The sequence below is a fragment of the Mauremys reevesii genome, linkage group 4 (assembly GCF_016161935.1).
Source record: "Mauremys reevesii isolate NIE-2019 linkage group 4, ASM1616193v1, whole genome shotgun sequence".
Taxonomy (NCBI): Eukaryota; Metazoa; Chordata; order Testudines; family Geoemydidae; genus Mauremys; species Mauremys reevesii.
The window spans coordinates 57,568,194-57,593,096 of NC_052626.1; the positions used below are offsets into that span (position 1 = coordinate 57,568,194).

General features: G+C 40.9%; 1 protein-coding gene across 4 annotated transcripts in view; it reads right to left on the reverse strand.

Moving 5' to 3' along the window:
* Positions 1-1,815: 1,815 nt before the first annotated feature.
* Positions 1,816-24,903, reverse strand: part of KATNBL1 (katanin regulatory subunit B1 like 1) — a 41,507-nt gene continuing 18,419 nt past the window's right edge. For all 4 annotated transcript variants that reach the window (XM_039535332.1, XM_039535330.1, XM_039535331.1 and 1 more), the window contains 9 exons: positions 21,122-21,246; positions 16,896-16,936; positions 16,021-16,300; positions 14,872-14,990; positions 14,603-14,653; positions 14,418-14,507; positions 13,591-13,680; positions 7,699-7,792; positions 1,816-4,939 (listed from right to left, as the gene is read on the reverse strand). In XM_039535332.1, coding sequence (XP_039391266.1) covers positions 4,907-4,939; positions 7,699-7,792; positions 13,591-13,680; positions 14,418-14,507; positions 14,603-14,653; positions 14,872-14,990; positions 16,021-16,300; positions 16,896-16,936; positions 21,122-21,232 — 909 coding nt within the window. In that variant the 5' untranslated portion in view covers positions 21,233-21,246 and the 3' untranslated portion in view covers positions 1,816-4,906. The remainder of the gene's footprint in view (positions 4,940-7,698; positions 7,793-13,590; positions 13,681-14,417; positions 14,508-14,602; positions 14,654-14,871; positions 14,991-16,020; positions 16,301-16,895; positions 16,937-21,121; positions 21,247-24,903) is intronic.

Below are 24,903 nucleotides of genomic sequence, written 5' to 3' on the forward strand. Positions count from 1 at the left end.
TAAAATGAGAAATTCTGGTGGAGCAGGGACCATCTTTTTTCTGTGTCTGTATAATGCCTAGCACAATAGAGTTGTAGGCCATGACTAGGTCTCCTAGGCATTATGGTAATATAGAGAACGGAATAGAACAAGGATCTTTCTAATCCAAAAAGCAGGGACCATATGAGCTTTGCCAGTCCAAGTATTCCTATGGTACTCTGCTAATGTACCCTCAGCTGTTATTCTAGAACAACTTCTAAGTTTGAGAGATAATTTAGTCTCCATGTCCATTCAGTCCTTGTTCTTTGCCAAAGCTGCCAAAAAAGGTGCAATTTGTGAAGTAGTTTTTATGATGTGGATAGCTGTTCACTAGGAAGCTGACCAAGACATCTCACATCTGTTAAAGCTTCCCCCCACCATGGTAAAGAACCTAAGCTAGATTTGAAGAAATCTTATACAGAAGTTGGAGCAGTTTTACAATGGTGGTCTAGTTTGTATGTTTCTGTATTCTCTTGTCAATTTTTGACAAGAATATTTAGTCTGTGTATTTATTAATAACTGGATATAAAAAATACAGAAACAAATGTACCATAGCTACTACACTCCCAACTTTCTACCTTTGATATTAGAGTTGAGAGTTTGGACACCCTCTCATGTTGTCAGAATAAAATGTAGGCCTCTTTTAGATACATGTGGTGTGAAGCAAAGCTGCAGTCCTGGGCTGTAAATGACTACACAACAGAGCAATTGACTCTTTTCTGGTCATTACTCCTTTGTTCTTTCTGAATAGTGCAATACCAAATCAATAGGAATACAGCTTATAGAATGGAAAAGAGCTATCAGAAGGGGGCATCAGTCTAGTTAAAACACTCAACTTCATAAACACACTCCTGGAGAAATCAGTCTTATGTTTTGGGATACCAAAACTGCAGAAAAAATATTTACCTATGATATTAGGAAGATGTAAGCTACAGAATCTACTCTTTGAGGTAAGGGTTTTCCACTTCTAGATGTTTATTATTTTAATTGCTATTTAGGAAAAGATATGTTCCCTTGGCTCCTTCAAAATGAGTTATACAGTAAAGCTCTCTTTTGTGCCCACTTTGTTAGCTTGGGAAAAGCCAAAATGTTCAGTCCTCAGCAAAGTATTAGTAGAACTTAGACATGAATTCATACACAAAGTTTAAATTGGTTCTTTGAGAGGTTGCTTTTGCATAGTTCTAAGTTTGCCCAAGGGCTTCTCCATCGTCAGTTTAGGGAATGAGCAAGCTGTTTTGCAATTCATGTCAAAACTCTTCCTAGGATAGCCTCAAGCCCTTTCTGTGAACATTGGAGTGAAAGAACATTCTCCAATGTGAGGTCTTGTTTTTCAGACCTCATTAATTTCATATCAAGGGATGTAATATAAAGAACACATCTGTGTGAGAGCCTCAGTCCTCAAGTAGGTACATGCTTTTGTCACATGCTCTAAAACATTAATCCAACACTTGCACGTTTTCTCCTCAGTGAATCTGGTATTTAAAGCAAGTATATGAAGGCCTTAAACATTAAAGAAGTGAAAGGGAAAAAGCTATTTCTTTTTGCCAGCTGAAGCGCACCTTGAGTAACTACTATGAGGAGGTCAGACTAGATGATCATAAATGGTCCCTTCTGACCTTAAGTCTATGAGTAAAAAGATGGCGGGGGAAAAGAAATGGCACAATAATGATAGGCTTGCAGTTGACCAATAAGTATCAACTGAGGGCAACAGAGTAAAGGGAAGTTTATTTTCTCACTGAATTATTCATTGGTCCAGTAAGGACTCTTGAATAGATAAATTAAGACAGTCACTACACAAGGATTTTATAAGTTTATACAAATGCTGACATTTTTACCCATTGTATCACTTTTTTGATTTGACATTACACACAATACATTCCATAACACAACTCATTCCCAGCCAGATGTGAAAAGCAAATAGCAGGCAGCAGACTAATCCTGATAACTTGCAACTAAGCTGCACCCTCCTCCCCCCCCACCTTTTTTTTGAACATTTAACTAGTTCTGAAGCAGTCAAAATATATATTGCTGGGTTGATAAATGAAGCTTTGGTTAGAATTATGTTGATACCAGTGACCAAGAATTTTGCTCATTTCACAGTCTAGTAGCTCCCTAACAGTCACAAATTAAGAGATGCACTCATTCAGATAAGGCACGGATGTGAAAGACACTGCATTTTTAATACTGTACTCCCTTATAAATGCTGCGGAAGCAGAACTTTTGGTGGAAAGGTATACGTTGTTTACAAGTCATTTGCCCAAGTTGGTTCTCTAGACAACTCTTATCTTTACTGCTGGCACGGGATACAAGAGACAACCACTGTCCTCTTAATTAATCTGGTGAGAGATCAATGACCACCTGCAACATTCACTTGGAACCAATGCCTTTGTTACTATAGTCAAGCTGGATACTGACTAAAAGATGTGCATTTTACTTATAGTTATTCCAGTCAGCCTCTGAAAGGCTTCTATTCATGGAGGTTATGGATGATTTTCTTTCTTGCCACCAAATCTAGGAGAAAACCTGACAGTTTTCATCTCTTTTAGAGCTCACTACCCTTGCAGAGTGATTCAAAACTCTAGCAATTGCACATAAAAACAAATCAAAAGAAAGGAATTTAAAGATCTTTATGCATAATAGAGGAGCAGTAAAGTGCATGAGAACATCTTTACTTTACAGCTTCTCTAAGTATTCGTTCTATAATCCCGGTTAACACACTGGAAAGTGACTAGTTTTAGCAGGAAATTCGGTTTCAAAATTACATGAGCATGAATTACAGTTCTTGATAAACCTCTAAAGATAGATGGCACTCAGTTCTTCCAGTAAAAGGAGAACTTTGGTTCAAATTAACTTTTTAAATTCTATTAGTTACAGTAATCTGAATAAATTACAAAAGCTCATTAGTGAAGAAAATCCAATTAAGGTCTACTTCAGAAATAACATCTCATAAGAACAAGATCATTGGATGATGTCAACAGGTAAATTTAACTTTCCACAATTATATCTGAAGTTGTCCTAGAGCAATTTCAAGTTTGGGAGCTGTTCTAAGTCTCTTGTTCCTTAGGATGATAGTGTTGTTGAGATGTTCAGAGCCTTTGGAGGGTTAAAGGGTATTTACCTATACAAAAGATACAACATCAGATTGAGAAGACACTTTTCTCCTCTCAGAAGTTAGCGACCATGATCATGCAAGTTAAACTCAAAATGAGGTAATACTCTAGAGCCTTACGCTTCCCACAATGAAAATTTATACTCTAGTTGTTTCATTTGCAAAGCAGAGGAGCCTCTACGCATGTAGGGGAAGAAAAAAAAAAAGTCTGGCAATAGACCCTTCTGTGCTAAGTTGCAAAAACATACCTATGAAGCTACAGTAATTATAATTGCTGATTTAAACACGAAGACAACTTCGATAATATTTTTAATTCAAAAACAAATGTCATTGGCTGGGTACATGCTACAGATCTACATTTCAGCTTCTCTTTTAAGTGCACAGTTGGCACTTCATAGAATTTCATTTGGACAAGCATGGTCGCTAGTCACAAAATACAAGAGAAAGTTGCCAGTCTAAAAACCCCAAGATTTTCCATAGTGTTAAGTTAGAGCAGTTAAACTAAAATATCACAATCAGTAAGAGAAAATATAGCTGTAAACTGTGCTACTGAATTTGTTCCACTGTGGATCCATTTAGATTTAAGGTAGCTTGAATTTATCAGGAAAAAACAGACTTTTAACAACTAATTTTATAAAAGCCATGTGTTAACTTTTGTTAGAGGAGGTAGCCTACAAGTTGTTAGATCTGAAAAAATACAGGTCTATTCTGGCTGTAAACACTGCTAAAGCAGTAGATATAAATATCCATAATAAAAAAGTAGTGTGGAAGAAGTTGTTCTAGGGGGAAAAAAAACAGGTAAAATGATCTGAGCTTCAAAAAGAAAAACAGTAGAAACATTTAGTACATTTACTCATCTGTGTAGTTTAAATGATATAGAACTGAAGATTAATATATTACAAATCCACATACAATAAAAAAGTGTTAGCTGTATAAATTCACCAGTCCGTTGACATTTGCAATACGCATTTATCCAAACAAATTCAGTTATTTTTATATGCTAGTTATGTCATATACATCTGATGATTCTCCAAAAAACAGATATAGTGGAAATATTGACTTGATTTTTAAAAAAATGTGCAAATGCTTCACAAATGAGTTTTACACAATGTGAACCCCTGATTTTTATAGCAGTTTTTCATCATGTCTTGATTTGTTGATTCTAATAGATATATTTTGTATCTTAATAAATTGGCTTTTCAAACATTAGTAATTAAGGCATCTTGCTGTATACAGTTTCTCAATAGTGCAAACAAAAACCATCTTTAATATTTTGATTAAAACAAGATACTAAAACATTTCAAAGTTTTTTCAACGTAACTGGAAAATAGCTGCACATTTTAACTTTCCTTGTGAAACAGTTTAAAACCCTCTTATGGCGGCGACTGGCCTTGTTGGTTTCTTATAACTGGTTCTGCAGTTTTGTCTTCACGATGGTAGAATTTATATTCCTTTATGCAATATCGCAGTGAAACACAGCAGCACTTAAAATGACTTTACCAAGTAACTGAACAAATCCCAAATACAGCAAAAGGCATATAGTTTTCATAGTACACTTTCACCTCACTGAAGTAAAAGCTGCTCCTATTAGGCATTTTTCCACTTCAATGTGAAGTAGATTGTTAGGATTTTGTTAGTGGTTTCATTAAACAGTTTTTGAAAGTCCATTCCTCTTCTGCCAACAGTTCTTAGAAGAGAGATATTTTGGAAATAGTGTATAAATCCACAGATATTTAAAAGGATTATTTAGCCAAATATGCACTCAGTTCTCCAAGCATCTCAGTGTAGCTGTAATAAATAAGCACCTACATCCTGAAAAGGAGAAAGAAGAAAAAAGTTTGTCACATTAATTCAGTGCTGGAATAAAGAATGCATAAGGTAATTACAATGCATATTGTAATAATTTCAAAGTATACTACAAAGATATTGTAATTTGCACTGCAGTCGTGCCTAAGAGCTCTAGTCATGGACCAGGAGCCCTTTGTGTAAGGTGCTGTACAAACACAGAACAAGTAAAAGTAAGGCCCCAGTTTATGACTACACCTCTACCTCGATAGAACGCTGTCCTTTGGAGCCCAAAAATTTTACGTTTTAGGTGAAACCGCGTTATATCAAACTTGCTTTGATCTGCCTGAGCGCTGCTTTACCGCGTTATATCTGAATTCGTGTTATATCGGGGTAGAAGTGTATATCAAAGTAAAGTACAGGCAGGACCCTGTCTGCTGAAAAGCACATTGGACCAAATTCCACAGGAACATCAATGTGGTTTATTTCCCTTCTCCCCCATGCACACTCACATCTATGGCACATAGCTGAAAATCAGAGGGGTAGCCGTGTTAGTCTGGATCTGTAAAAGCAACAAAGAATCCTGTGGCACCTTATAGACTAACAGAGAGTTCCAATGCCTGAGATGATGGGGCGTCCAGGATTTCCAGGTTTGTGGATTTTGGGCAGTAGATAGAATAGCCCTGGTCGGGGCTCTAAGGGTATGTTGATTTGTTCCGGTGTTAGTGTAGGGAGTGTCCTGAGTAGATGGTTCAGTTCCTTAGTGTATTCCTCAGTGGGATCTGAGGGAAGTGGCCTGTAGAATTTGGTGTTGGAGAGTTGTCTGGCGGCCTCCTTTTGGTAGTCTCCTCCCTTGGTTTTCACACCTCAACTGCTAGAACAGGGCCTCATCCTCCCTGATTGAACTAACCTCGTTATCTCTAGCTTGCTTCTTGCTTGCATATATAAACCTGCCCCTGGAAATTTCCACCACTTGCATCTGAAGAAGTGGGTATTCACCCACGAAAGCTCATGCTGCAAAACGTCTGTTAGTCTATAAGGTGCCACAGGATTCTTTGTTGCTATAGCTGAAAATACTCATTATGTAAAATTACTAGACTATTTTCAACAATATTTTTCTATATGTTCTCCAGGCATCTTGGCTCCACTCCCTAGGTGTCTGCTCCCCAGTGTTGTACAGGTGGGCTAAGAACTTCCTTCTTTCCGCACGTGGCACAGAAAGGGGGCGTGTTTGTAGCCAGCTTCAATGGCTCATCTCTGGACTTCGGTTACTGAGCTGCTCTTCAGGTAGCTCAACTGACCAGCTTAAATTTATTTTTGCCTCCCACCACTCCAGGGCTGCAATCTGAACTCCAGTTCTGCTTCCTTGACCCCCTACTGCCTGGCTACATGGAACACTGCAGGGAGCATGCACTCCTTGTGGGGAAAGCTGGAGTGCAGCTACAGGCAGGTCCCAGCAGGGCAGGAAGACATAAGATATCAGGAGTCTGGATGCAGCAGAACGGCAAATTCCCTAATCATGAAATTGTAGAGTTCACAAGGCTCCAACTCATAGCCTAACACAATAGCTTTAGGGGTATCTGCAGACTCATGAAGACAACACTGAACTGATTTATGCTCTGGTTCTTTATGGTTGCCAAGATAATTTTGAAAACATTGAGTACGTTTAAAAAAATATGAGCTTCTGGAACACAGTTTTATGACAGATGAATTCTACAAAGGGTCCTGACTACAAGCAAACACCAACACTGCTACCTCACAATAAAAACGCATATTCTTTTGTAAAAAGTCACTGCATCTCCATTTTTTCCACTCCAATGAACAGGCAGCTAGTGAAAAGTTGTTTGGTGGGTGGGGTAAGTACTATATGAAAAGCTCACAGCTATGCATTTCTAAATATTAGTCAGTGCAAACATACTCCCCTCGCACGTTTGTCCTCTTACCCTCTTTCTTGGGCTCAGGAACCTCTCCTTCACTTCATTGCTCAAATCATGCAGCTGAGCCTACCCTCCCTCCTTTCCCATACTGGATCCATGTCAGAGCTCTCCTGGGAAGAGGGCTTTGGCTAAGTGCAGCCCTGTGGGTCCCAAATTGGTTTGTGTGAGGAGTACACGGTCTTACAGCTCTGACTGCCAAGAGCAGCACCCGCAGAATTGGCTGCGCAGGCACTTGTCCCCTCAGTGGGCCTGTCACTGCACTAGGGTGAAGAGTTGCAATGAACAAGCAGTAGGGGAAGGCAGATATTTAGCTTGCTTTAGAAAGCTGTGGGCTGCTTTCCCCAGCCCTGAAACATTTTAACTATCAAGCTTGTTACCCTCTCTCTTTGTCCAAACCCAAAGATGCAGCAGGTATTTAAGATTCTCTACCTTGCAGTACACATATATTGGTATGTCAATATTTAGAAGCATCTCTCTCCTTTCCTGGTCTACCTACTTATCTAGGTTTTTCTACTGCACTCATAATATCCAAGTGCCTTACTAGTATCAGATAAAAAAAATCCAACATATCTTTCTCTCCCCAATTGGGAGGCATTTTTTTCCCTTTGTTAATAAAATGTTTATGGGAAAGCCAAACTAGATCCCCATGTCACTGCTAATAGATGAAACTGTAAAGCAGACATTTGAGATTTCTCCAAACAAACTTTTCTGATTTATATGAACGTTAAATTAAAAATATTTCAAGATTCTACACCCAGTAACACTTGTGGGATGCATACAAATTTGATGTCAAGTTAGATGGATATTCAGTGTTACACTGATTACTGAATACCACTGGAAACAAATTACCTTAGCTATATTACCAGTATATCCTGGAACCAGAGTCAGATGATTTTCTTGTTCCCACAATCCACTTAGTTGTTGTTTTAAAATCTGAATATTTCTGGAAGAGAAAAATAGACACTCAGTCACAAGTGCACTTTGTATTTATCTGAATATCACTCTGGTAACAAGTGTTTTACGGTAGATGTGCCCTTAGAAGCCTCGGTATTAGAGAATGTTATTCTACATCAAATTAGTGGCAATAATCAAGGCAGAATGTAGACTTCTGAACTTATTGTTTAAAGTGAAGTTCACCAGTTTTTGTATTACTTTCACTTTTTGTATGAGTTTTGCATTTATTGACTCCAATATAAAATCACTGAGAACCTTTACAAAGGAAAGTTTTGAAGAACACTGCTTGCTTCACAAAAATAAATCAACTTATTTTTAAAAAAGTCAAAGTAAATTAGAACATGCAATATTGTGCAGGAGTAAGATTCACAACACACATAAGAGGAGGTTACTTACTGTAACTGGATGTTCAAGATGTATGGCCCCTATCTGCATTCTACATGTGGATGTGAATGTGCGCCATGCGCCTGAGTCCAAAAGTTTTCTCCAAGCAGTGTCCATGGACCCGCACATAAGCGGTATGTCTCCTCGTGTTCCTGACCAAGGGCATAAGGGGCACCGCGGGCCGACACCACTCCAGTTCCTCCTTTCACCACAGTGCAGTCAAGTCCGAAGCAGAGGGGAAGGAGGAAGGCAGGTAGTGGAATACAGGTAGGGACCACACATCACAAAGAACTTCCACTTACAAGAAGTAACCTCCTCCTCTTTGAGTGATGGTCCCTATGTGTATTCCACATGTGGGTGACCTGTGAGCAATGATCATAGCTACCATGTGATCTAGGGCATAGTGTGTTGTAGACGTGTATACAGACCACCACGTTGTGGCTTTGCCACGGAACGACAGCTAACGAAGCCAAGGAAGTGGCCTGTGCCCATATAGTATGAGCTGTAACATCTCCGGAGGGTCACTTTTGAAAGGGTTTAGTACTTTGTAGGTAGAACATCAGGGCCTGCCTGACATTGAGGGAGTGTAATCTCTTGTTTGTGGGGAGCCATGTGGTTTTGGGCAGAATACAGGGAAATGGATAAACTGGTTGAGATGGAATTCTGACACAACCTTGGGGTGTAGTCAGAATGAAAGTTTGTCTTTGTGGAAGACCATTTAGGGAGGATCTGCCATCATGGCTGCTAGTTCATTGACCTTTCTGGCTCAAGTGATGGCAACCAACCAGGAATGCCACTTTCATGGAAAGGTGAGTCATGGTACAGGTTGCCCAAGGTTTGAAAGGTGGTCTTGTGAAAGCTGAGAGGACGAGGTTAAGGTTGCCAAAGCCACACCTCAGTGGGACCAATGAAATTTTGAGCAGGCCTTTCATGAATCAAACCATCATAGGGTGTGTAAAGACGGAGTATCTGTCCACTCGGGGAAAAGGGAGAGGAAGGTGCTAGGTGCCTCCAGGTGCACATGGATCAACCTGAGAGCTAAGCCCAATGTTTCCAGGGCAAGGAGGTAATCTAGAATGATCAGGATGGTCACCATTACTGGGGAATGGTGGTTATCAGTGGGCTAACTCCAGAAAGTGACACCACTTCGCCTGATATCACATTCCGGTGGATAATTTTCTGCTCTGGCTAAGGATCTGCTGGATCCGGGCAGAATATGCACAGTCTATGTCAGATGCTCATCCAAACACCAGACTGTGAGGTGATCTTTGAGCCTGCCCCGGTCTTGTGTGAGAAGATCCAGGAACAACCGGAGCGTGAATGATGGTTGGGTAGATCTTCAGGAAGTCTGTGAACCAGAACTGTAAGGGACAGTAGAGTGTTATGGGGATGATGGTGGCTTTGTCCCGACACACCTTCCTGAGAACTTGAGGTAACAGGGGAAAAGGAGGGAAAGCATATAGGAGGTCGCCTGTCTCAAGGCAATGTTCTCTTTCTCCCATAGAGTCTCTTCCCATGGTGCCCCTGAAGCAATACTTAGGGAGCTTCAGATTCACATATGACACAGAGGTCCTAGGTGGAGAGGGTGGTCAGTGTAGTTCCCATTGTGGAGAGTCCTGCTCAGTGCTTCTGCCAGGGAATTCTGGGTACCTGGAAGATACACAGCCTGTATGGTCACCTGGTTTCTGATGCACCAATTCCACAGTCTGACCGATTCTGAGCAGAGGGAATGAGACTTGGCCTCCTCCTGCCCCCTGCTTGTTGATTCAGACCACGGTGGCAATGTTGTCTGAAAGGATTTGTATGTGGAGATCGCATATGAGGGAAAGGAAGGCTTTGCAGGAGAGATAGACTGCCCTTAGTAGCCTGGCTTCCCTCAGTGTCCACGTGACCTGCACCATGTGGTGGTCCAGTTGGGCACCCCATCCTGGAAGGGAGGCATCCGTCACGATGGTGGCCTTCGGAGTGGGAGGGTTGAAGGGGATCCCGATCATGACCTTGATGGATTGGACCATCAAACAAGAGAGGTCAGAACATCCAACGGAACAGTGACTCTGGAATCGATGTGGTCCCTGGTCACTTGTAGGTCAGGTGGAGCCAGGTCTGTAGACACCACAGGTGGAGTCTTGCGAGGGGCCTCACGTAGGTGCAGGCTGCCATGTGCCCCAAGAGAGAGGCATTAGCGGACTATTGTGTGGGGTTTGCTGCAAATGTAGGCAATCAGGGTGCTCATCCTTGTAAAGCAATTTGCCAGGACAAAGGCCCATGCAGCAACTAAGTCCAGTCTCCAATAAAATTTATTGTCTGCATGGGTGACAAAACGGACTTGTCTTCATTCACACAGATCCCTAGGGAAGCCAAGAGTCTTTGAAGAGATTGGCTCATGGAGAAAAATTGTTGTCACAAATGTCCCACTAGGAGCTAATCATCCAGGGAAGGGAACAGCACGTGACACTAGCATCTCATCTGAGCCGCTATGACCGCAAATACCTTCATAAAGACCCATGGGTGCTGTCACTATTCTGAAGGGAAGGATGCAGAACTGACTGTGTTGATGTCCCACATGAAACGAAGGAATTTCATGTCAGACAGAAGGATGTCTATATGAAAGTGTGCATCTCATGTAGAGAGCTCTGAACCAAGCTCCCTCCTGAAGGGAGAAGATTATTGAAGACAGCTGAAATTCCGCATGATTACATTTTCTGATTAATGTATTTAGCTGATGAAGGTCCAGGATTGATCTCTGCCCTCTGCTTTTTTTTTTTTTTTCCAGGATGAAGAAATACAGTGCATAGAATCACCTTTCTTGGCATTAAGTGGGACAACTCTCTATCACACCCTGTTTCCTGCTGAAGAATCAATTAGTGGGAGGGATCCCTTGAAGGGATGGGTGGGAACAAAAGAAACTCTATGGAGTAGCTGTGATGGATGGGGGTGGGGGGTGGGAGGGAAGATGGCTCCTGAAGATGACTGGCAATGAGGTGGTTAGCATCAGAGACTGAAGCCACGAATCTCTGCGCAGCACTAGTCCGGTGGCCAAGAAATGGGAAGCAGTGTTGGCTGGTATCCACTGCTGTCTGGAGGGTCACCTTTGCCACCTGTCTCCCCATATCCACTAGGGCCTGGAACTGGGCCTGGTCCCACACAGGGAACTTCTCCCTAAACTCTGCCAGCCTGCCATACGTGTTGAAGTTGTACTTAGCTAGCACAGCCTGGTAGTTCACTATGCGGAATTGCAGACCTGCCGATGAAAAGGCCTTCCTGCCCAGGAGGAATAAATCTTTTTGACCCTTTGTCCAGTGGAGCGTGCTGATGGGCTCATTCTGCAACCGTATGAACTAGTGAGTTAGGGGCTGGGTGTGTGAAGAGGAAGTCAGCTGCTTTAGCTGGCACAAAGTAGCATCCCCCGGTTCTTTTCGTGGTGGAGGCACATAACGCTGGAGTGTGTCACACTGTCCGGGCTGGTTCCAGAATAGCCTCATTTATAGGGAGGACCACTCTGGAGAGTTCCTGTGGCTGGCGGATGTCCAGGAGATGATGTTGAGGGTCCTGGACTTCCTCCAGCAGAATCTGCAAGTTGGTAGCCACCCGCTACAGGTGTTCATAATACTGCTGATCATCTGGTAGAGAGTGTGACAGAGGGATGACTGCCTCAACTAGGAACGAGGCGGCTCTGGTTGGAACCAGCGATACCGGTTCCACGTCTTCCTCCTCAAACTGACAGAGCCAGCTGATGTGTGTGACAGGAATGACCAGAAACTTGAAATGTGCTGGGAATATGTAGTACAGGACCCAGGGGATCCCGTAGGGCCAGAACAAGCGGTCCATTGGTCTGGGTGGGCCCATGGGGAAGTGATACCAGGCTTCCCTCGGGGGTCCTAGCCAGGTAGGTAGGAGTGCCTCAGATGCCTGTTCAGGCTCCTCTGAGGCAAAGGCAAAACTACCTGGGCTATGTCCTGGAATTCCTCAGAGTTGGATGACAGTTCCATTGGAAATGGCAAGATCGTTGGTACTGGAAGGTCCCAGTCTGATGAACATGGAAGGGGCCTTTCCTGCATCAGGAGCAGCCATTTGTCCTCTGGTGTGGGGATGTCCTGGAGAATGGATGGGCCTGAGAGGAGTGGGGACTGCAGGTATGGCAGGAACACTGCCTTTGGAGATAAGAACATCTCTGAGTCTGCAGAGTGCCCATGGAGACTCCGGAGGGAACCCGGTTCCATAGTCAGGCCTGTTCTGTGCGTGTGGTGGCGAAGTGGCACTGATGGAGTATCCAGAGCTGCAATAATAGATGGGCATGCTAAGTGTCCTGGTATTGAGGCCACTGGTGGTACTGAGAGATCCTGCTTCTTCTTAGTCTTACCCTCCAGCCGGGTCGGGGGTGGTCTTTGGCTTTGGTTCTGCAGGGTCTGCTTGTGACATCTCACCTGACCTGTAACAGCTCAAGGAGGGAATGAGTTTCTTATGAGCTGTCTGCTGTGGTGATCTGCTGTTGTGCCCTTAAGAGTGTTTCTTGTCCTTGTGGTGGAACTTGTCCTTACTCATCAGTGTTGGTAGTTCTGCACCATGGCTTGTGCTCAGCGGGGCACTGCTGGGCTGTGGAGGCTGCTGGTCTGGAGGGTCTCCTTGGCCAGGATCTGAGTGCATCTGTGGCCTCATTGCCTCTTCCAGCAGGAACTTGCCGAGACAGAGATCAAAGGCCTCTTAAGTTCTGTGCAGGAAGGACTTACAGATGTGTGCTTCTCCAGACAGTATAGGCACTGTTGATGCTCGTCACTGATGGAGAAAGAACAAAGACAGGAGACGTAGTTCTTGAAGCCTGGGATCCTAGGCATAGTCTCTGGGTGAAAAGGGGTTGAGTCCCCCGACTGGGGAGGGGTTATATTAAACTATTTGCTATATTACAACCATAAATAACTATATTAAACTATCCTAAGTATAAAAACTATTTAAAACAGCGAAAGACAACTCTCTTATCTGGATAAGAGCAAAAGGAGGAATACAGGTTTCGACTCAGGTCATGCAGCAGTAAAAGCGAACTGGAGTGATGTTGACTTGCACTGCTCCTTATACCTTTGATCAGGAGCACGAGGAGATGTGCCGCACATGTGTGGGTCAATGGACACTGCTTGGAGAAAGTTTCCGGACACAGGCACATGGTGTTCACGCATACCCATGTACGGAATACACATAGGGATCATCACTTGAAGAGGTGAAGTTTTTACTTTCAGGTTATCATATATTGCCTGAAGCTTTTTCAATTTGCTCTTATTTCATTTTATCATACACTAACATGTATCTGAGCCCTTGTGATCATGGGACAAAACAGTCTAAATAAATTTAACGCAGCTTATGAATAACTACACAACTACAGTAATGAATGACAATACACGATATCATACTCACCCATCTTTTACTTTTTCCATGTGTGCAGACAGTTCTGACCACCATCTCTTAATGACAGCTAGGAGCCAGTTTAGACCAACTATCACATATCTGTAACAACATATTTAGATATTATGTACCTACCCCCCCTTTGGTGCAGATGGATGCCATATCCACCAACTGAAAGGAGAGGTAAACAGACTCCCTTTTACTTGAGGGTTAACTAAAAGATTATATAGAATAATGCTCGAAGGTGGCACAACACAATTGGAAAATCATGAAGGAAAATAATTTCACATTTTAATTCACTGATGTATTTTCTATTCTAAAATGATGAGGCAAGCTCACATAATAAAAGGATGTTAAGATGTTCTGTCAGTGAGTCTCATACCTTGGAATCAAGACTTTGGTGCTGGGTCTACAAGATTTTAGTGTTTGTGAATAAATTTTGAAACAGGGACAAAGACAGCTTCCTCCTCTACAACTGTGGAGAACCCTTGGCTAAAACAAAAACAAATAAAAAACTGCATTTTTTGCACCACTTGGTGACTGGGCCTGGAGGAAATGCGGATAGGGATTTACACCAGAAGAGTAATCCCTGCAGAGAGCTTTCTGCATGGAAGCAGTGGGGAAGTGAACAGAAGGAGGGTCAACTACTATGCAGGGATACTTCTGTGGGGGAGCTGATGGGAAGAAAAAAGTGTTATCAGTGCCCATGAAGACTACTTTACTCACTTTGGATTGGAGTAGGAGTTCATGACCAAGAGCCTGGTGGGGAATGATTCTTTTGAACCATTCTGAGGGTTCTGATATAAAGAATTAAGATGGTGATTCATTTTGATACTTACTCTTCATATTTGCTTTTAAGCAGTGATTTTACTAAAGGAAACAGATCTACACAGCAGCCAACTGACATATATGGTTTTTCTTCCTGTAAACTAAAATAAAGTAGTGTTAAAGAAAATGAACTTGGATCAATTCATTTGAACCCTGTTCAAACTACCTCCTCCTGAAAGTTTTTTTTTTTTTTTACCTGCTGGTAAGTACAGGAAGGCAATCTACTACTACTCCAAGATCCTGTATCCTAGAGATATTAAGGAAAAATAGGTTAGATTACTAGTTGATTATGTTACACTGTGTAATTCCACCAGGATTAATTTCTTTAAAACATCAGGAATTGTAGCTAAATTACAAGTTGTTTCAAGTTAAGAAAGTTTACAGTGCTGCAGCAGCCTTGGGATGGCTACTGCATTGGAGAGGAATTTAAAAAAATAAACTTAAAAAACAGAACACTCAGTTTACCTCACTAAATAGGCTATGAGTTCACTTATACTTCTTCTTCTCCAGAAGGTTAAAGCTACATTCAGTCTCAGGTTTCTACTAAAAAGAACTTGTGCCATAGTATCATGGTCCTGAGAAACCTATATTTAAGAAACAAAAAGGTTTTCAAACTTAAATATTGGTTAGTTATTGCACAATGAATTCCTGCAATACAATAAAAGCTGTTACACTGACAGTTTTTCTAAACAAATGGTGACAAATCTTATAAGGAATTTAACATTTTTGTAATACAGGTAAATTAAATAATCTTCAGATGCAGAGGTCCAAAACACTAAGCATTATTTTTTTAAAACCAACAACAGCTCAAAAGCGTCCCTTTAATAAAAAATATGCAGCACAAATAGATTTATTACTCTGCTCCATAATTTTAAAAAATGGGTGCCTAAAGTTAGGTATCTAAGTAAGTGACGTGACCTGACATTCAGAGGTGTCAAGCACCTGCAAATCTCCCAGACTTCCATGGGAGCTGCTTGATGTCCAGCAATTTTGAAAAAAGTCATTGTACTTATTTAGGTGTCTAAACAAGGATTTAGGAACCTATTTAAGAACTCATTACAGAAAATCTTGTCCCTGTACTGTAATTTAAGCGTATACATTATTTTATGTACCTAGTTACAATACATCTTTGACATTAACAAGAGAAAAAGACTTTGGAAGATATTTACTGCATTACATCACCCACATCTCTCAATACATGGTCACCTAGGAAGTAGTGCAGAGAATCTATACAAATATAAAAGGGCAGCATTCAAGTGATTATAATTATGGTTTTCTTTCAGGTCACTCATGAAAATTTATTATGGCATACATGTTATCTGGCCTTCTGAGCCAATTACAAGAAGTAACACTGCATGTCTTCACAGGGCTTGGTCAAATACTCCTGTGAAGGATACTGTTTTCATCTGCTTCCCACCCACTCATTCCCTGGCAGAAATTTAGTTCCAAAACACTGTCTTTAACATTCACTTCTTTTATTGGTCCAAGAGTTAAGAATAATTACAGTCTCTTTAAAAACATCTGCAGCTAACTTAAAACCAAAATGAAAATAATGGACTGAGGTGATTGGCATCAACTGTATTCAAAGAAAAACTTTTGCAAAACTTGACTTACCTCTGAAAAAAATCCACTGTATTTTGATGAGGGACCTTGTGTTTGAGAGGAGCCAGAATCACTGGTATTTAATAAAAGCGTATGACTGTCGTGTAGTTTTGCCGGCAGATTACCTGCACAAGCCAGTTCATTTTCCTTATTTGCCATGTCACGGCCCCTGACTTTAGGGAACTGTTTTTTTCTGTAACAAGGTTTTGAAGTATAACAGTGAACTTTTTTTTTACAATATACTACTTTGAAAAGAAAAGGGGAGCTCGTCACAGTTTGTCCAACTGTTGTTCTGTAATGAGAAAATATTCATGAGAAATCAAGTAAAATATTATGTATAATTCAGTCATTAAACACTAAGATATTTTAATGGATTTAAGCCTTAAACCTAGAGATTATTTTAATCAAATGATTTTATTTTCCAAAAACAGTAATTTGCTCTCTTTCTGAAGCTTTAAGACTTTAATTAGGTCATTAGCATAGTGACAACTTCTGTTAATATCCCTCCCTGTATTTATCTGAAGGCTCATCTCTATTCCAGGAATGAGAATAATTCAGGCAACAAAACTGAAGGGTTGATTTATGCCCTCAAAGGAGAGTTCCTATTTTGGAACTAATCTGATGGCTTTCCCTTTGGTGTGGCAGAAAGCTCCCAGGAAAGAACTTAAAATCCACCCCAACAATGGAGTTGTTGACTACTACTATTCCTATTAGCTTTTGAAGGACCTTATATAGATGTACAAGGATCCCAAATAATTTCTTGTTTTTGTTAGTATTTTTAAAACATTAAAACACAAAGATCCAAGAGACAGTTTTAAAAAGTGATAGTTTTGCCCCCTTTTCCCCTCAGATTCTATCCCCCAGATTCTAAACAGTAGCTCTCCTACCTGTTTGTGTAAGAAGCCAACTGTTTTGGAGATTTCTTACCCTATGGAAAAAACAGTATTATAAGAAGGCTTAAAAAACAATTCCACGGTTTAACAGAATACCCCCAGTTTTATTGCTTTACTAATTTTTTCACCCCCCAACTGAGTACAGCAGTGGCCTTTGTTAACTTTTTTCCACTGGCTTGTACCTGTGAAAGATGCATAGGTTTGAAAAGGTGTAGCTGTCCCTCCACAGTTATCATATGAGCATCTTATTCAGAGATTGGATTGTGATGTCTTTGGTGAGTAGTAGAATTGTGACATCAGAGATAATTTCCCTTTTTACAAGTGTGGTGGTGGATTGTGATCAATATAAATTCTCTAAATTTGCTAGTGAGTCACCTATATCAAATTAATTTACGAGCCACAAACCTTTTCTATATATTGGTTGCCAGGATTGGGTAAGGATGGAGGCATAAAGACAACACATACCAGTTTATAGCTGGTTGTATACAATATAATCTTGATTATTCCAGCTTCATGTACCAACATTCATACATTAAATAAATATAGATAATCAAAGGAACTGCAAATATCCTTCAACACTAAATCAAGATTTTGCTGTATAGATTAGACAATTTTTAGATTTTAAAAATTAGGCATATAAATGTTTAGAGATAACTAATCTTAATTACAAAAACCTTTAAAATGAAAATCACATTCTTGACAATAATTTTCCTCATTTAAAAATTAAACTTGTGACCTCCCACTTTATTTTAGTATTTGGAATCTCAATCCTCTTTAAAAATCTCTACTGGCTAAAGGTTCAATAGTGATAAAGATTAATATTTTCATATGAACAGGTATTGTGTTCATAAGACTTGCAAACTATATAAAGATTGTCCAATTGCTTTAATATTCTATTTAAACCTATTGCTCATGTTAAGTCTTCAGGAATGTTATGGATATATTCAATTTAAATTTAAAAAATTTATGTTAACATCCACTTAGGGTTTGTCTACATGAACGATTAGTTTGCAGCAAGCTGGGGTGTCAATATACCATACACTAGCCTGCTATGGACTAACAGTCCCTGTAGATCCTGGTGACATGCATTACCAGTTTCAAGAGTGTGCTCTGAACTAGGACTGTTGATTAATTGCAGTTAACTCGTGCGAATAACTCAAAAAAATTAGTTGCAATTAAAAAAATTAATCAGTTTTAATGGCACTGTTAAACAACAGAATACAAATTGAAATGTATTAAATATTTTTGGATGTTTTTCAGCATTTTCAAATATATTGATTTAAATTACAACACAGAATACAAAGTGTACAGTACTCACTTTATATTTTTTATTACAAATATTTGCACTGTAAAATAACAGTATTTTTCAATTCACCTCATACAAGTACTATAGTGCAATATCTTTATCGCAAGAGTGTAACTTACAAATGTAGATTTTTTTTGTTACATAACTGCACTTAAAAACAAAACAATGTAAAACTTCAGAGCCTACAAGTCCACTCAGTCCTACTTCTTATTCAGCCAATTGCTAAGACAAACAAGTTTGTTTACATTTATGGGAGATACTGCTGCCCGCTTCTTATTTACAATGTCACCTGAAAGTGAGAACAGGTATTCTGCAGTTTTGTAGCCGGTATTTACGAGCCAAATACGCTAAACATTCGTATGCCCCTTCATGCTTCCAGAGGACATACTTCCATGCTGATGACACTTGTTAAAAAAAAAAAGTTACCCTTTCCATAACTGGTGGTCTTCGAGATGTGTTGCTCATGTCCATTCCATATTAGGTGTGTGTGCTTGCCACATGCACTGGTGCCGCAAGTTTTTCCCATAGCAGTATATGTAGGTGACTGGCTCTGGCGCCCTCTGCAGTGGCACCCTCATGGCACGGTATAAGGGGTGCTGCTGGCTCCCCCCATCCTCAGTTCCTTCTTGACAGAAACTCCGATAGCAGGGAAGGAGGTTCAAGGATGAGAGGGTGTGGAATAGCCATAAGCAACACATCTTGAAGAACATCAGTTACAGAAAAGGTAACTGTCTTTTCTTCAAGTGCTTGCTTATGTCCATTCCATATTAGGTGAATCCCAAGCAGTACCCCTGGAGGCAGGTAGGACTTTATGGACGTGTAGACTGCAAAACAGCACTGCTGAACCCGTCGTCGTCTCTGGCCTGCTGAGTGATGGCATAATGTGCCATGAGCATGTGGACAGAGGACCATGTCACGGCTCTACAAATGTCCTGGATAGGGATGTGTGCCAGGAAGGCGGCTGAGCTCTAGTCGAGTGGGCTCTGATAATCAGCAGTGGCGGGACCCCCACCAGATCGTAACAGGTCCGTATGCAAGAGGCGATCCAGTTGGAAATCCTCTGTGAGGACACCGGAAGGCCCTTCATCCTATCCGCTGTGGCAATGAGGAGCTGAGTCAATTTATGTAAAGGCTTGGTACGCTCTAAGCAAAATGCCAGGGCCCTTCAGACATTCAGGGCATGCAGCCACCTCTCCTCACTGGTCTTGTGTGGCTTAGGACAAAATACCGCAAGGAAGATGTCCTGGTTCATATGGAAAGTAGATACCATCCTTCACAGGAAGGCCATGTGGGGCCTCAACTGGACCTTGTCCTTGTAGAAGACTGTGTATGGCGGTTCTGAGGTCAAGGCTTTAATCTCAGAGACTCGTCTTGCCGATGTCACTGCCACCAGGAAAGTGACCTTCCATGACAGGTGGGAAAGGGAGCAGGATCCCTGTGGCTCAAAGGGTGGGCCTGTGAGCCTGGAGAGTACCAAGATCAGATCGACACGAGGTTGGGGTGCAAGAGCCGACTGTGGTCCTGTGACAGCAGGTCCGGTCGCTTGGGTAGGGGCTGCTGTCAGGTTCATGAGTGCGCTGAACCAGTACTGGCAAGGCCAGGCCGGGGCGATCCTCTGCCTTGTTCTCATAGTGACATACTTCCACTGGCCACTTTCCTCATCCAGCAGTCTACCCTCATAGCTCTATGGTCCAGCATGCATCTGCAAGTGTTTGTTTTCCCTTCAGCCTCTTCTCTCCTTCCCTTCATCATCTGCTCTAATCCTTTTCATTTGCTCAAATCCCCTTAAAAACTCAACCATAGTTTCTAGCTGCATCTCCAACCCTTAGATATTCTCTTCCATTGCGTCTATCAGGTGGCACTTCATATGAATGAAGCACCTTTAGGTACTCTCTCCAGATTAATGTACATCCTGCAACTTCCATGTAGTCATCTTCATAGTCTCTTCATTTCAGTATAGTTGATATTCCCCTTTTGTGTCCAGCCTGAAGAGCATGGTGGAACATCTCTCAGTGTTTGGGTGAGATGATGTCAGGAAACTTGTTGAGACTCAATCCAGATGAGGCTACAAAGGATTATGGTGGTTTGCAAAAAAAACTGCCAGATGATGTCTAAGGTGATGCCCACTCTCCTAGTTGTAATTTGTTATAGAAGTTTTTGACACGGGGTCGGTTCAGATTCCCAGCTGCTTTTAGATTATCAAATTGCAGCAGTAATCAGAGGACTGCTTTCTTCCAGGCAGGTCCAGATGCTGACTTTGCTGTCAGTGCCTCTCATCTCTAGATCGAACTACTGCAGAACCCTAGATAGTGCTGCATCTTAGAACTATTCAGAAGCTGAGGCTACTGTACAATGTGGTGGCAAACTTGTTTAAGCTCCATGGTTTGCACTGGTACCTTTTGGCTTCTAGGTTTTATTTAAGGTGTTTTGGACCTATAAAGTCCTATCTAAGAGACTGGTTCTCTTTCCACGCAATACTACCTTGATCAGTGGATGTGTTTAAGCTGGAGCTTTCTTGGTTTTATAAGAGTCTCCAGTGGTAGGAATCTCCACGAGACCCCTCAGGTTTGGACTCACTCCCCCATCTTGGTGGGAAGAGCACAAATTTGTTGACCTTAATTTAATGTTGCAAAACCCATCTTTTTATACAGACATCTGGAGAGGGCTGAGGTCATTGGGGCTTGGTTTCTTTTGACTTTCTCAGCATAGGGAGATTTTGATTTTGTAATGGTGTCTTGTTGGCTAGCTGTTTTGTATTTGCTGCTTTTTTTGTTATGACTATGTATTATAATCTTGGGACAAAAAAAATCTCTGCATCGATTTAAAGTTACAGCTAAATTAACCACCATCAAATTTATAGTTTTAGGTAAATAAGTTTACCTGAGGAAACAGTAACAAAGTAAATAAAACTTACCTCCTTCATGTTCTTATTAGTGGAATGAGAGATCCTTTTTCTGAGATCAATGTGACGACCCTTGGTATGCAACAGGTTCCATTTTCTAACATTGTGGGCTTCAGATGCCATAATCTCCTAAATCCCTAGTTTTCAAGACAATTTACAAATTAGGGAATTGAATTTTTAAATGTCAATGAATTTTAAAAATTCAGTTTTTACCTACAGATCTTAGAGATTGTTACGACAATTAAAAATAACTACACAAATCCACAAAACATTCTGGGTAAGTTACAAAATTTAGGGGTGCCATCATTTAGCAGACATTAAAATGAGGTCTTATCACTGGTGGCAGTCATGGAGAACATATGAAGTTTCACCCTTTGTCTACTTTATTTGTAAGCATTTAGTGGGAGGAACCTTATCTAAGGCACTTGGGAGACTGGTGCTGCCATACAAAACAACAAACTTTCGATAAATACCTTGCAACAATAAGTAACAAAACTGCATGGCTAATATGTTATGAAAAAAAAAGTGTTAATTTGATTTCAAACTTCATTTCAAGTTAATCATTTCTGCTACTAGCTCACAGGGCTATCATCTAGAAGAAAATCTAAACAATTCTACTAGGAAAGAAAAAACAGACAACAATTGGATGCACGAGATTCAGAAGGAAAGGAAGAACATCTAAGCTCTATGCAAGAGGGAAGATAAAATGCGGGGGTGGGGTGGGGTGGGAAGGGTGAGTGGAAGGGAAGGAGGAAATTAAGTAGGGTCAAAATGTAAGTCACCCATAACAAAGACCTACCCACATTTGGTAGGTAGGTGACAGTTTCAAGTTAACTGATCTTTAAAATCTTTTCACTACTAGTTTTTAGCATGCAACATTAAGTTATAAATAGACACCGGGTAATGCATTTCATTTAAAACCTATAGCTTCCCCCCCGCCCCCCGATACATTGCCTAGAAGAACATGCCAACTGTAGAGAGATGCAAGTATTTGTCAGTAATAAGTACAATAGCCAAACAGTTCTGTAGAAAGTGCTTACCAGGGATGTTTACATTTTTACTTGCTGCATACAATGTTACTGAAAAACGACAAGTTTATTATGAATAGGACACCACATCAAAGAAATCCATGAACCAGAGAATGTGGTATTTATCTACACACGTAAAATCCACTGCAGAAGAATGCATTCATAAGGTTACAATATCTTACAGTATGTTAGATACCAGCCCATAAGGAGAACTTTACTGTTTAAACAAACTGAAGTCCTAATGATTAAACAAACAAGTATTAAAAATATGATGGGAAATTAGTTTGTTATTTGTTCATAAAACATTAGAATCAATATCTTTGTTAGCAGCTTCAACAGAGAAAGCTCATGAAGGCTACTCTCCCCCTTCACCCTTAGAAGGCAGTCTGTAGATCAGGGGGTGGCAAACTACGGACCAGGCTCACCAGCCGTTTTAATCCGGCCCTTGAGCTCCTGCTGGGGAGCAAGGTCAGGGACCGCTCCGCGTGGCTCCTGGAAGCAGCGGCATGTCCCCCCCCCTCTGGCTCCTACGCCTAGGGGCAGCCAGGGGGCTCTGCTCCGCACGCTGCCCCTGCCCCAAGTGCCACCCCAGGAACTGCGACCAATGGGAGCTGCAGGGGAGGCACCTGCAGACGGGTCAGCACACAGCAGAAATGTCTGGCCTAGCCTCCATGTAGGAGGCAGAGGGAGATGTGGCATGCTGCTGCTTCCAGGAGCCGCTTGAGATAAGCGCTGCCTAAAGCCTTCACCTCTGAACAACTCCACCACGCCCCAACCCCATGCTCTGGCCCTGATCCCCCTGCTGCCCTCTGAACCCCTTGTCCCAGCCCAAAGCACCCTCCTACACTCCAAACCCCTTATCCCTAGCACCACCCCAGAGCCTGCAGCCCCCACTGCAACCTGAACTCCTCATTTCTGGCCCCGCCCCAGAGCCTGCACCCCCAGCCAGAGCCCTCATCCCCTCCCACACTCCAACCCCAATTTCGTGAGCATTCATGGTCCGCCATACAATTTCTATACCCAGATGTGGCGCTCGGGCCAAGAAGTTTGCCCACCCCTGCTGTAGATGAAGTTTGAAATGCTGTGGCAAGGTAGGCTGGTGAAATTTGGACTTCTACTATTTGCACTGTACTCATTCTAGAGATAAATTGAGATCTGTGTCTGGCACCTTTCACTAGCATTAAATTAAGGCTAGCCTCTACTGTGAGGCCTACAAACCCATGACAGCTGACAATATGTGGGCAGGAGGTAAGGTGTGACTACTGCTTACTGTGGAAAAACTTGCTTGTTTCACTGTTAGATGTGAACGTAAGCATCTTTGTTCCGTATGTAATCTATTCCTGACAGTACTCTTTCACACAAATGGTGTAATAAAAAATGAGCAATAATTAGATACTGCATTTAAATATATTGTTTAATAGTAGTGCCTTTTACATTACCTGTTATGTAAATGTATATGTAATATGAAAAAATTAAAGATATAAGAAAGCAACCAGTGGCACAGTTAGAAATTAATGCCCTACAGCATAAACCTAATTAAGTAGTCTTAAATCAATCATAATTATATTAAATGCTGATCACTAAAAAAATAAACACAAAAACAAACAACACACAAGCTCTGTGAAAGCTGTTGATGCAATAGCATATCAGTTTGGTCAATGACATCACAGTGCCATTGAAGTAGGAAGATAATCTGGGGATATCCAGGAAAGCTAATCTGAAATAACTAAGGGTGTGAATCTGAAGTGGATCAGTTAGACCACATTAAATCACTATGTGAACACTCTCAGAATTAAAGTGGCTTTAATGCAATTTAGCTTCATTCACTTTGTTATTCACTTCATACCCCTAGTTATTTCACTTTCCTGGGTGTTCCCATGTAGGCAAGCCCTGTAATAACCAATGCCAAATCTCTGGGTTAGGGAATACAGTTCAGCAGTCACATTCCATGAAAAAGTCAAAAAGAAAAAACTGATCATCTCATAGTAATAATGGATCAACTTTCCATACTGAAAGATTTGCTGAAGATTAATATTTAAAAGAAAAAACGTAAGCAAAAATAAAAAACATTCATCCAATAAAAACTGTCACTTTTAATAGTGTTACATAGAGAATGAGCTTCACTAACACTTTGTTTATAAATTACCACAATAGAATCCATAAGTACATCTTGAATGAACAGAACATTTCTCAGTTGCCAGACTTTAGACATTGTTTTTGAATTGCATTTATTGGGAATTTTATTTAATTATAATTCTGTATCTTCCTTTTGAGATGATCATATATTTATAAGTGATCTCTTGCTATCAAATCCACTTTCTGGACCTTTTAACAGTTATAAAACTGCTCCAATGTGAAGTTTGGAATACAACGTCTGTGCAGAGAATCATGTTTTTTGAAGCTATATGTTAAAAAAAATGCAATTTAGAAACAAAAGTTAAGTCAGGATTTTTAAGGGACTTTAGCTTTAATAATAGTTTGTTACGAGCACCAATCAATTTTCAGGACACTCATCTGATAAGAATTAAAGATTTTACAATAATAGCTGTACAAAGACAAGTATGTTGATGCTCCAAACATCTAACTTTTCACCATATCTACTTGCAGGTCCTGCTCAGGTGCTATATTACCCAAGTGGACTACTCACATTTCAGTTATTCCAAAACTAAGAAGTATTTACATAACTACAGCCATTCTTTAAGAACTATTAGTACCAAATGGATAATAAGAAAACTAAACAAGTTAATATAAACTGAAATACTTTTA